General features: G+C 42.4%; 1 protein-coding gene across 2 annotated transcripts in view; it reads left to right on the top strand.

Moving 5' to 3' along the window:
• The window catches only part of cntnap2a (contactin associated protein 2a), a 319,293-nt gene that overhangs the window by 177,914 nt on the left and 129,077 nt on the right, over positions 1-12,302 (top strand). For both annotated transcript variants that reach the window (XM_047568711.1, XM_047568712.1), the window contains exon 10: positions 11,733-11,882. In XM_047568711.1, the coding sequence (XP_047424667.1) occupies positions 11,733-11,882 (150 nt within the window). The remainder of the gene's footprint in view (positions 1-11,732; positions 11,883-12,302) is intronic.

Raw genomic sequence — 12,302 nt, 5'->3', positions numbered from 1 at the left:
TTCTTTACTTTCAAAGCACTGCCACAGAAATCATCACATCATCAAAAAGATTGGCAGTGTCAGTCAAGATATTACAGGTGGTTCCTCCATCACAACACACTCTCGATGGTTGATTTAGTGGTGGGGAATGGCTTCCAACAATTTAACTGTTAAAATGATCATTATAAAAAAAGATGAATTTCAGTAATACAGTCTTTTTTGGTTGTCTGTTTGTTTTGCTGCCCATGCAAACTATTTTAATAGGAAAGAAGCCGGATATGCAGATAATTCTGTTGTCAACATGAGACCATTTTCAGCGACCCCTTTCATGCCATCCTCCCTCCCCTTCCTCCCTTGCTCTTATTTCTTCCCTCCCCTTCTTTCTTTCTCCTTCTTTAGACACACTCATTTATTCTGTCCACTGCTGCTTTAATAGGCCATTATGCCCAGGGGTAGGGATTATTACAAAGTTACCCTCTAGGCTAATTGGGCTTGAGCCTGCGATTACATCAGTATTACCAGAATACACAGACACACAAACACACACGCCCCCGCACGCAAACACACTCTCCCTTCTTTTGATTCTGTTATTAGTATCTCCAAGAAGGAAAGTCACACTGCCTTCCAGCTTCAGTGACACAGTGGGAGCTCGGTGGACTTGTAATGAAATGCTTAGTCCCTCCTAATGCTGAATATACTGGGGAGAGTCGTTCGTATTCCCACACGCTGAGCAGCAGGGTGAGAGCAAAAAGAGAGGTCCCTCGCAGTCTATTTTTTCTTTTCCCAGTGGGGATAATTTGTTTATGAAGCTGTTTAGTGACAGCATATTCAGACGCATAATCGTTGGTTTGCTGGAAGGTAAAATGATGCGCACATATTTTTTTATTTGCCACTCTGAGCCCGTGCTTTTCAACCGAAACAGCCGAGGCCGGTATACGGAAAACTCACAGGAGGCAATTTATCGCAGAAAGCTGTGTCTCACGAGTGCTAAGTACTTTTAAAAGGGAGAAAACTCAGACAGAGATAAATGAAAAATAAAGATGTTTCATGAAAGACAATGGTTTTGGCATCGAACATGTCACAGTAAATCAGGTGTATAGGTGAGGACTAATAGTTAAGTTTTATACTGTTAGAGAGATGCAAAAAGAAGTGTTTTTTTTTTTAAGAAAATACATGATAATGTAAGAACTGGTGCTAAATAATTAACAGATTCTCTAATTTCTTATTTACTTTTGATTAAAACCCAGCAACTTGTCTAAACATGGACCACATGGGCTTATTGACTTTTAACTTCAGCGGCGGTAACCTCTCTTTAGAGCTTCATTAAATTAAGGTTGAATCCAACAGAGAGACGGAGGAACGGAGACCTTGATTTAGACCGAAGTGTCCAATGAGATTTAGATATTTGTTTTTCCTAGTGGATGAAACTCGAGCGTAAAAGCAAATTAAACGTTGGGATTCTCAGCGGCGGTTATGTGATAAGACTCCGAGAGGACGGCCGTGACGGTCGTTTTCCAGCTCTGGTGTTGCCCAGTTGCGAGACATTATCTGGTAGAAAGAGTTCAGGCTCACTAGAAAAACACAAAACACACCATGCAGCTTTAAATAGAAAGTCAAATCGCACTAGCTTTTATTTTTGCTAAAACGGCTTAATGCAGTTTAGGGGATGTTATGTTATGGATGTTTAGAGTGATAAGAGCAGGAGAGGATATTACTCCAACCACCAGCTTGTAATTTAAAGGCTTCACTCTGCACATCAATTTGCAGGTGTTGGACAAGAAAATGGCTGGTGGAGGGGTGGGGAGTGGGGGGTGGGTCAGGAAAAAGAGGAAAAATAAAAACTTCATATCTCTTCGTAACCTCATTCTTGGTGCAGTGGCTCCTGTGGTCATTACATTTCCCCCCCCCTCTGATTGGAAATTGGATATTATGGGTAGAGTAGCTCCTGCCTTCTAGGAACACATGCCCCTTACACTCTAAAGGTGTGTGTGTGTGTGTGTGTGTGTGGGGAAAAAAAAACATTACCTCTCAAGCGGACAAAGCATAAAACTTAAAGGACCATGAACTCTCTCAAACACTCTTGATTAGACTGTGGGTGTCTTCTTAGCCGTGTGTGTTTGTGCATTAATAGATACTACTTTCCTCTTCAAGACCCTTATTTTAACCCTTTTGTGAGAATTATTATTAACAGCTTTGTTTGAGTGAGGCTGGAAAATGACGCCTTAACGTCCATGCGGCCAGACCAAAGCATGTTTTGATGTGTTTGAAAATACAAATCAAGCGTCCATTTTCCACATTGCCTAGCATGAAATGATCCAATAAGCCACATTTTTTCTCGTTTAAAAAAAAATATCTTTTTTTTTTTCTTTTTAAAAAGCTTGTTGGTGTTGGTTTTCTCTTTGAATATGTGCTGAAGATGCTTTCGTCTGATCACCCTCTTGATTAATTATCGAATTATCGGGCGCCGGGATTGTTTCCATGGAAACAATGCTCACAGTCTCCGGCACTCTTGCAGAGGCCAAGACATCTCATTTTCTAAGAGGCTCTCCTGCAACAAAGTAAGGAAATATGTCTGTGCACTGCTTTTTGGTTGTCAAACAAGACACAACTAAATGGCCGTAATTAATCTTAATGGATTTAATATGTAATTATACCTTCAGAAAATGGTGAAAATATGACTGCGAGTCACATTAACCTAATTCATCCTTTGTGATTGTGGCAAGTAAAAAGACGGGGATATAATCATGAAAGTGTGCAGGGAACTGACATGAGGCAAAATGAGAAGTTCTTGTTTCAAGGCATAGACAAATTATTTGTCACCTCCTACACATCACGCTGCAGCAAAGCGACACCATCAACTCCAGCGCTCCTTTCTCTCTTCTATAAAGCAGCTGTATGCCAGGCTTCATTTAGTTTAGTTTAGTTTTATTATCGTCTTCCCATTTCTGTAAATCAGCCAATTTGATGCCACCAGCGAGATGTGTTATCCCACCAGAATCGCTCCGTCAGAGGTGAGCCTCGCTGCAAAAACAAGGCAAAGCCACAGGCGGCGCAGAGCCGGCCTGACTCGAGCTCTTCGGGAGCCGAAATACTTTTTTTGCCGCGTTAAGGCTGTGCATGCGAGCCCCTGCCTGCATGTGTTCAATCCCACCAACTCCGCTGGAAGTAATAACACCATTTCCTTTGAGATGCCGAATTACTATCAGTCACACATGAGGTTACTCGCGCAGCCCGAACTGAAAGCATATGGCATTACAATAATGAAAAGGCCCGGGGCGCGGATTTGAGGGGGGAAAGAACACACCACAGCCACCCCGGATTATAATGTTATATTGTTTCATTCCTGCTGTGTGTGTATGTATTAGTTTTTGCATGAGTGTGTATATAGGCATGGTTTAATACGGCGTATTCTCGGGCTTTGGGTAGTCGGCATATTGCCACATGTGAAGACGTGCAAAGCTCTTCAAATTACCTTGGAGGGCCAAATATTTAGGAGTGGAGGAGATCGGGGAGAAAAAAATTCATGAATGCCAGAGGGCCCCATAAATTTATAGCAGACAAAATTCATTTATAGTGTACATATAGGATCAATATATAATGGAAACGGGAGAGAAAAGGGGCCGAGAGGAGAGTCGCAAAGACGAGCGGTATGGATGAAAGAGAAGATGGGAGGAGAAAGGAAAGTGAGCAGAAAAAACCCCAGCAGAATGGCAACGTTACAGAAATAATATCCACACTCCACTGGCTTACGAGGATTTGTTGCGCGGCCTGATATCCCTAGCACGTTCTCCAGGGAGATGAGATAAAGAGAAACAAAACATTCGGGGGCAGCCACAAATAATGTTCCTTCCCCGCGTGTAACGCGATAGTATGGAAAGTTTTATTACTTGGTGATACCTGTGTAATCAGCTCCCACCTGAGATCGTGTTGCAGTTTCATGGGGTCGCCATAGTACTGGATCTGGATCAGATTAGGTATTTAACAGGATTTCGTATCAATTCATTTGCCCATTTGCAAGTAGCGTTATCCCACGAGTGTTAGACATTTATACAACAAACCAACGGCACATTGTCCATATATTTTCATTCATACGGACTGTATCCGTGTAGGCTACAAATTCACTATTCTCACTCTGTTTAAGTCAACAATTCAATTTTACCTTCCCAGCTTTGTACAGTTGTGAAAAAACGTTTTTGGACACCTTACAATTTAACATAATCTTATAATTCTTATAATTCCTGACTGTGCACTTCTTGTGTGCTTGGGCCTAACAACGTTGGGCTAACTTCTCTCTTATTGATCAGGGGCTTCTTGACACCCTTGTAAGACTTATGTCATGATCTAAAGGTCGACTATGTACAGTGCAGGTGGAACACTGGACACCGGTTTGGTTTGACCACTGCTGTTGGAGCTGCTGTGATGTAATGTTTTCCCTACACATGTGGATCAGGATGTGGTTATTTCTTGCTGGAAAAACCCTTGGACGCCCAGATCTTGGTTTGTCTTCCAAGCTTTTGGTCCGTCTATATTTCTGCAGAACGTATCCAACAGCTGCTGCATCTGCACTTCCTGGCGATCTAGGCGGCGGCTGTGCCCTTCCTGGCTGAGAATCTGTATATTCAGGCGCGTTTCCTGCATTAGGTTCCTTGTTTTAGCCATTTTAGTCTCTGAAGAACTTTCAAATGTACTGGCTTTATATATACACGAAGCACGGCAACGGCAAATGTGTCTTTTACTAAAAAGCATGGCCTTCATTTGTGGATCACTGGTACCAAAATGACCCAGTAGTCAAACTTTCTTATGTATTTCTATGGAACCAATCAGTTTTGAGTTTTTAAGGGCTCTTTTAGAATTTGTTTAGTATTTTGTCTGTGACTGTACGAAAAGAAATTGCACTTGAAGACCTAACAGTGATTCATAATGCAATATTTAACAAATACATGAGGTGTCCGAAAACTTTTTTCCACCATTGTAGTTGCCCCTGTTTTGTACCTGACCCTTGTGTACTGTAATTTTTAAATTATTTATTCATTTCAACTCGCTCAATATCTCCTTAGCTCTCATAATGAGATCACTCTCTGCTACTGTCTGGCGGTCTCAGTGAGACAGGATAAAAACACAGCACCTGCACACATACAGATTTCCAAACACAAAAAAAGCACACGCTCTTCTTTCAAGCCCGCTGGATATCACTTGGTCATGGTTAGCTGGGAGCGAGCCATTTCTGAAACTGGGTGCAGCACTCATCCTCGCTGTGTCGGTCTGCCCACTTGTCTCTTTGTGCAATTGCTTGACCCTTTCAGCATTACATGACTTTCTTTGACACTTTTACTACCTGAGCCCATGTCTCAGCCTGACACAAATGTAGTCAGAGTAGCAGTGGAACACTTCTGACGGCCAAGTAGGTCTCTAAAAGACCCACACTGTCAACTGTTGGGGCGCTGTTAGTGTTATCAGTCACACAGGCTTCCTTTCAGCTCATCTTTAAGGTCAGGCGCTGATGCAGTTGAGAGACTTCGCTGTGTTTGTTCTCGGACTCGAATGTTGGTAGACGTTACCGTGTGACCACCTGCACTCCCCTTTCTGGCACTGTCAGTAATCTTGACACGCGTAAGACGTACACTTGCAGTCTACAGTCCCTCTGTTCTTTCTTCTTCTAGCACTGTGCAATCAGGAAAAGAAACACTAACAGTAAACCATGCTCGCCATCGGATGCTTTAGTTTTTGGATTGTAATCATTCCTCACACAGTCTCTCTCTCTTTTTTTAATCTGAAAAAATATCAAACTTTCATTGGGCACACAATAGGTTATTTTGTTTTATTTCACCAGGCTGACAGAGAAGTGATTCATGTTACAGTTGGAGCTGTTGTTTTATTCCACCATTCAATACGGAGGCGACACCAAATTTAAAACAAAACCCCTCCGTACTGAAGCTAAATTGGCCTAATCAGCATATTGTGAACTCGTTTGGCGAGGATAATTATTTTCAAAGGCCGTCATATAGCTTTGAGGCTGTATTAGCAGTTACTATGGTAACAGCACCCTCCGCCAATATGCATGTGTGATGTCTGAGCACATTTTAATGTATGCGAGACATTTTGAGGGGCGCGCACCCACTCATAGACAAACACGTTGTCGTCCTAATATTTACACACCACATAATGAGCATAGAAGTATCTGTTTCAAAATTATTTATTAACTACACCAAGTGGTTTACTAGATAAAACTTATATCTAATATGTATCAATAGCTACCTGTTGGTTCTTTAAAGTAGATTAAAATATCTAAAGAAAAAAACTGAATGATGGGATTCTTTTATTGAGATTAAATGTTTTTTGAAAGGCCTGCATATCCTGTAATCATTTGTTTGAATGGCAGTTTAACACGGAGCTATTAAGTCGGTCTTTAAAGGTGTGTAACTGGAGATATTGCAGCTCTATATGAGTTATTATGAATTTAATATCATTCTATTATGTCTTTAATACACCAGTGAGAAGTCCATGTTAACTGTACTGTTGCTTTTTTATTGACTGCTGCACAGCTGACAATGAGAATCCATCCTGACAGTATTTATCCATATTGATGTGTTTTATTTTTAAGCTACATTTCTTTTGACTGAAATTTGGTATAATTTGGTGGCCATCCATCTTTGTAAATGTGACATAAGCAGTCAATGTGCTTTGTTCTAATTGATGATCCTAGTGTGACACATCAACACTACTCGTTGCAAATAGTAAAGATTTTATGCAATTAATAATTAGGTTACTTGTTTAGAGCAGGAGGGGTCCACAAAGAGAAAATCTTTGGTTGATTAGACATTTTTTATATAGATTTTTTAAAATTTCCCAGACAGTTTCCCCCCATTAATTTGCATTTCTTTAAATACTGACTTAATCTCTCCATCAGTTTGGGGGTCTTTGCCCTGAAAATGTTGAAGACCCCTGGTTTAGAGAATAAATAAACTGAATAATCCATAGTTGTCCAGACATATTCCTAAAATGCTGTGAGTCACGCTGCAATTTCCTCTTTAGCATAGTCTTTCCGAGAACTTCTGTTCACCTCAATTCATTTGATAGCCACCACCAAATGGGGTCATGACATAGTCACCCTATGAAGTCAAACTGATTTTGAGCGACTCCTTTTTTTTTAAAAAAAAAAATAAAAGTCTTGATATTTGGTGCCATTGTATGAAATGGTTGTGAGTCACCAACGAAATTATGTAAAGACATAAGCATAGATTGTTTCCTCGCGTGGTTGAGTGTGCGAGTGTCTCTTTTGCATGAGCAACAACCCAGTTTCACTATAATGTCACTAAAATCACCAACAAAGTGAAGTGAAGCACTTCCATAGTATCAACAGCATATGACACACATGGAATTATGTCCTCATCATGTCCAGACTGTAGTTTCGTGTAGTTTTTTTTTTTTTTAACAATTTTTATTTTTATAGTTTCAACACAATGAAAACAGCCAGTTCTCAGAGTTGTATTATTTCAGAATACGTTATCTTCACTTAATGTATGTATGTATTTCTGGCCGCTTATCAAAATACCTTCAGTTGTCTCCTGCACCTCATCTCCTTTGTTATTTGCGAGCTGGAGTTCAGTCTTCCAGCTCTTCCCTGAGAGCTGTCACCCCCTGCCTCTGCTCCTGCACCACCTCCACACTGCTTGTCAGTCTGCGAACCAGGGCTGCCAGCTACGCTGCTTGGACTAGAAGCATGAGAGCTAATCATTTTTTTCCCCCCCTCTTTTCTCTACTCTTTCAAGATTTTCTAAAAATACCAACTCTGAAAATGTATAATTACATACCAGAAATCAATCTCCCAGCCTCTGCCATCTATTTCCTTCTGGAGCTGCTGATCAGCCTTGGACGCTTCAAGCTCTGTTGTAATTGATGTCACTTTGTTTTCAGTGGCTGTCAGTCTGGCGCTCATCACACACATATCACAGAGGCTGGGAATACATTTCTATTGCTGTTGGTATGACATCATGTTTAGCTTGTCGCTGTTAAAGTCTGTTTTTATACATTAATTTTATCCAAGGAAAAGTGTAAGCAATCAGCTACCAAATGCCCTGCATTACAACATTTTAATAATGGATATAGATTAATATAAATTAGGATATTTTCAGCTGACCCCCTATTTATGTACATTTTCACAAGTAATAATGCGATTACCTAGTTTTAGTATTATCTATTGCAAGAATCCACTTCAAATGATTCATATTCAGATGTAAATATTTGTGGTTTTCTGTAGGTTTTAGTATTTTTGTTGTACAGATCAGGAAATATATACAGTACGTGTGATATATGGATTTGAGTAGTCGCAATAGACACTTGAATTATTATAAAAATGAAGGATCATTTTCCCATTAAACATTGTGTCCCTGTGTAAACAGTCAAAAGAGGCAGAAGGTCCTGTCGCATCCTCCCAGCAACAAGGGCTGCCTTATTAGGAAATACCTGAAGCAAAAACAGTAAAGTAAATGTTAAGGCTGCGAGAAGCAAGAAATTTGTTCTTGCTCCTCTGGCTGTGAGAACAAAATTTTTTTGTTCTCTGGCCAGAACAGACTTTGTTCTTGTTCTTTCTCACCTTGAGAATGAGAACAAATTCCTCGCTTCCCGCGGGGTATGTAACAAGCATAAACTGTCTCTTTCTTTCTCCATTCTCCTGTCATGCCAGTCGGACTGAAAACAATGACAAGTGGATAGGACATGATATCCGAAACACTGCTTGTTGCCCCAAGAGGAAAATCTCTCAGATTATATTTGATGGGTTTGGGCCGTTAACCTGAACATCGCAGCTTTTCCTCTACGCACTTTCCCTCGCTGGGTTTGTTTAGTTCCCTCTTGGTATTCCTCAATTCCCCCCTCTCAGCTCTCTCCTCATCCCATACATCATCCCTAGCCTGGCCCCTGATCTGTAAATGTCCCAAAAGACGGAACAGAAACATCAGCACGAGAGTGCCCCTCACTATAAAACCTCACCCCTCCAGAAATATCTGAATTAAATGGGACCAAGTATGCACATTCTCCATACAAAGCTTTCACTGAGACCACAGCCGTTCTCAAACATAACTCATTTGTATTCGTCTCATGCGGTGTTGGTACAAGAAGGGTGTCACTGAACGTATTTAGAGAGGTGGGCTGATGCAGTGTCCACAACTGTTCATACGAGTTCCAATTTACTTTTGCAAAATGACCCTAACGCTAACAAAGAAAACGACTCACAAGTCACATCGAAACGAATCAGCGTTGTTGGTACAGATGGCGTTTTATTCTTGCAGATGGTCAGCGGCTGCAGTACACTTTAAAGATGTGCATTGAATTAATCACTGTAAAAAGAAAACATTAAAAAAATGGTACAGATGCCAGTTTGCCTTTTTAAAAAGTGGATTGGATGATGGAATTCGCAGCTATGTTTAATTTGACGGTAAAAACTATTTTGGAATGAATATTCAAAGTGAGGATTGAGATGATCGGACCGGACTCCCAGTTCAATATCTTCAATTCACCTCAAAGGAATACAAACAAAGTGTCTGGTCAGCATGTCACTTCCTCAGCCATCTGGCCCGTTGCATATGTACGACACGTCCAGAGCAGGCCACGGGAAAGTCTTATCTTGTTAAATCAGAATGATTCTCTTCCCCCTACTACTCTCCTTCACTGCTCGCGCTTTTTTTTTTTTTTTTTTTTTTTTTTTTTTTTATCTGCGACAGACAGCTGGCATGTGTGTGCGATTTGAGCCCGTGTTTGGTTTGAGTGACAGCGAGGGAGGGAGATTTCTCACACGTCGGAGCCGGAGGATTCGCGGTGGGCGTCAGCAGCCGCTCGCGCTCCGTTTGCGCGAGGTTTCGGTAACGCTGCCATCGCTGATAAGCTCATCATTCTAAGCTATTGCAGGTGATGTAAAGCAGATGAGGGGACGCCGGGTTACACTGTATCTATTTTCCATTACGTTCAAGAGGTTATGGAGAGAGGTGTGACGGAGCAGAGCGCTCGAGAGTGATTACATGAAACCAATATACAGGCGGAAATGTAATTGTCAGTGAAGGAGGTTAGCAAGGGCGATATCTACTGGAACTAACTTTTTCTTTTTCCTTTTTTTTTTTTGTAGTCATTCATGCGAAGCTGACACCGACCTTTAATCTTGTGGATCCGCGTGTGGCTTTATGTGGATCCACGCGTGTATTTGTCCATATTTAACCAGCACTGCCCTGAACACGGCCACAGCAGTCACAACCCCTCAGCAGGTGGCCATCTTGGCCCCTTAATTTCTTCGGTCACAGCTGCGATCACAAACACAAAACGCACACACATACACAGACACATGGTCACCCCGCTGATAGAGATTAATTAGTGTAGGCTCCCTGCTGATGTGAAACCCGGGGTCTCCAAGTGCATTCTGGGGAGAAACAAACAATGCGAAACTGTGTCTCGTAAGATAGTGAAGACGGAAACTATAGGCACGACAGAAGCGCGCCACGTGGCTTGAATGCATCGACACGCGTAGCCTGCTAAGATATACGCGTACTGACTGATTTGCACCTGACCGCGGGTTGAACTTTGCAACGCCGTCCTAACTATCGACGCATCACACTCACGGAGGCGGTGAACTCAGCCCGAATGAAAGACGCCGCAGCAGATGGCCACAGAGAGGGAGGAATGTGAAGACAGAAAGGGAAAAAAGTCCAACGCGGAGATACAAGAATGGAAATGAAGACAGAGACACAGAAGAATCGGGGACAGAGGCGGAGGCAGGGAGGGGAGGATGAATAGAGATTGGTGTCAGTAAGAGGTGATGTATGGAGGAGAGGGTGATGAGAGCGAGCCGGCTTCTCTCTCAGCTCCAGCAGTAATGTCCCCTTCCAAAACATCACTTATATTTAATGGAGCACAGCTACAAGGGAAGGGAGAAAGAGGGAGAGCGCGAAAGTGCATGCACTGAACACACGTGCACACACACACACACACACACACACAGGACTCTGACATATACGGGCAGCGCAACACATTTCAGACTTGTGCTCGGACCTGGAGACACGTGGAGAGAACACGCACACGCACGCTTCTGACAGAAACTGTGTTCTCTGAGAGTTAATGGAGTTGAGACACAGGAGCCTTGAGACTGGAAGCTGCACTCGGCCAGAAAAAAAGGGGGGCAGAGAACGAAGGAGCGAGAGAGAGGACGAAGAATCGGGGGGGCATTGGCATACATACCGTGTGCGACTGTGTGCGCAGACGTGAGGAAAATATGCAGCGGAGGCAGAGCGGCGGGGAAACTAACTCTATTTGAGCCACACTCATCAGGCACACAGCAAATTTATGATTGTAGAGGAAAAACTTGCTGCACCGCAAAGTGGAGGACAAGCAGAGACATGGCCGCACATCCTAATAAGGAAACTGTATTTCCTTATTAATCCACCCACATGATGCTCACCCAGGATGAGTCACCCAGTATTCCTATTGGTTAAATCCCAGTTAACATATTCTCTTATTACAGTTAACTGCTGAGGTAAAAGGAACCAGTCCTGATTTTTAAACATGTGTGATGAGCCTGTTTTCTTGTTAAGTGAAATGAAATGGCACTGAGTTCTTAAAATATTCAGAATCTGAATTATTTGTTTTTGCAGGAATTGTCAGCAAACGCCTCCTAACAACAACACACGTCTACAAATGGGCGTTTATAATTTATACTAAGCCACTTTTACGTTTGTGTTTTCACATCTTTATATTCTTTCTCCCCCCCTCAGGATCAGGCCTCAATGACGGCCAGTGGCACGCGATTCGCCTGGTCGCCAAGGAGAACTTCGCCATGCTGACGATAGATGGCGAGGAGGCGTCCGCCGTGCGCTCCACCTCACCTCTCATCGTCACCACGGGAGGAACCTACCACTTGGGAGGTAAGGACGATACCCCGGCGCTGTCGCTTCCACCCTCATCCGTTGTCATCTCGTCACATCTCTCTGCAGTGGTCACCTGGGAGGCATCAGGGTGTGAGACGTCCACTGTGCTCGGAGGCGGTGTCATTTATTTTAATTTAAATCTAGGCTGGATTTCAGTCAACTGGAACTTGCCTTTTGTCATAAATCTTGTGAAATCTTTCTGCTCTTTTAAGCATTTTCTAGTACTTTTTGTAGGTAACTACACATAGAAACACGCAAAAATGTTAAATATGTGGAACAATTTATCACTAGGAAGTCACTTAGCAAGAGTCCAGACGCAACAGGACCACAACACGCACACACACACACACACACACACACACACACACAAAAACATGCAGTAGCCTCAATCTGTCTGAATTAGGAAGACGCCAGGTT

Source organism: Mugil cephalus, chromosome 18 (assembly GCF_022458985.1).
Source record: "Mugil cephalus isolate CIBA_MC_2020 chromosome 18, CIBA_Mcephalus_1.1, whole genome shotgun sequence".
Classification (NCBI taxonomy): Eukaryota; Metazoa; Chordata; class Actinopteri; order Mugiliformes; family Mugilidae; genus Mugil; species Mugil cephalus.
The sequence above is the reverse complement of the archived record's forward strand: the minus strand, read 5'-3'. Positions and strand labels throughout refer to the sequence as shown.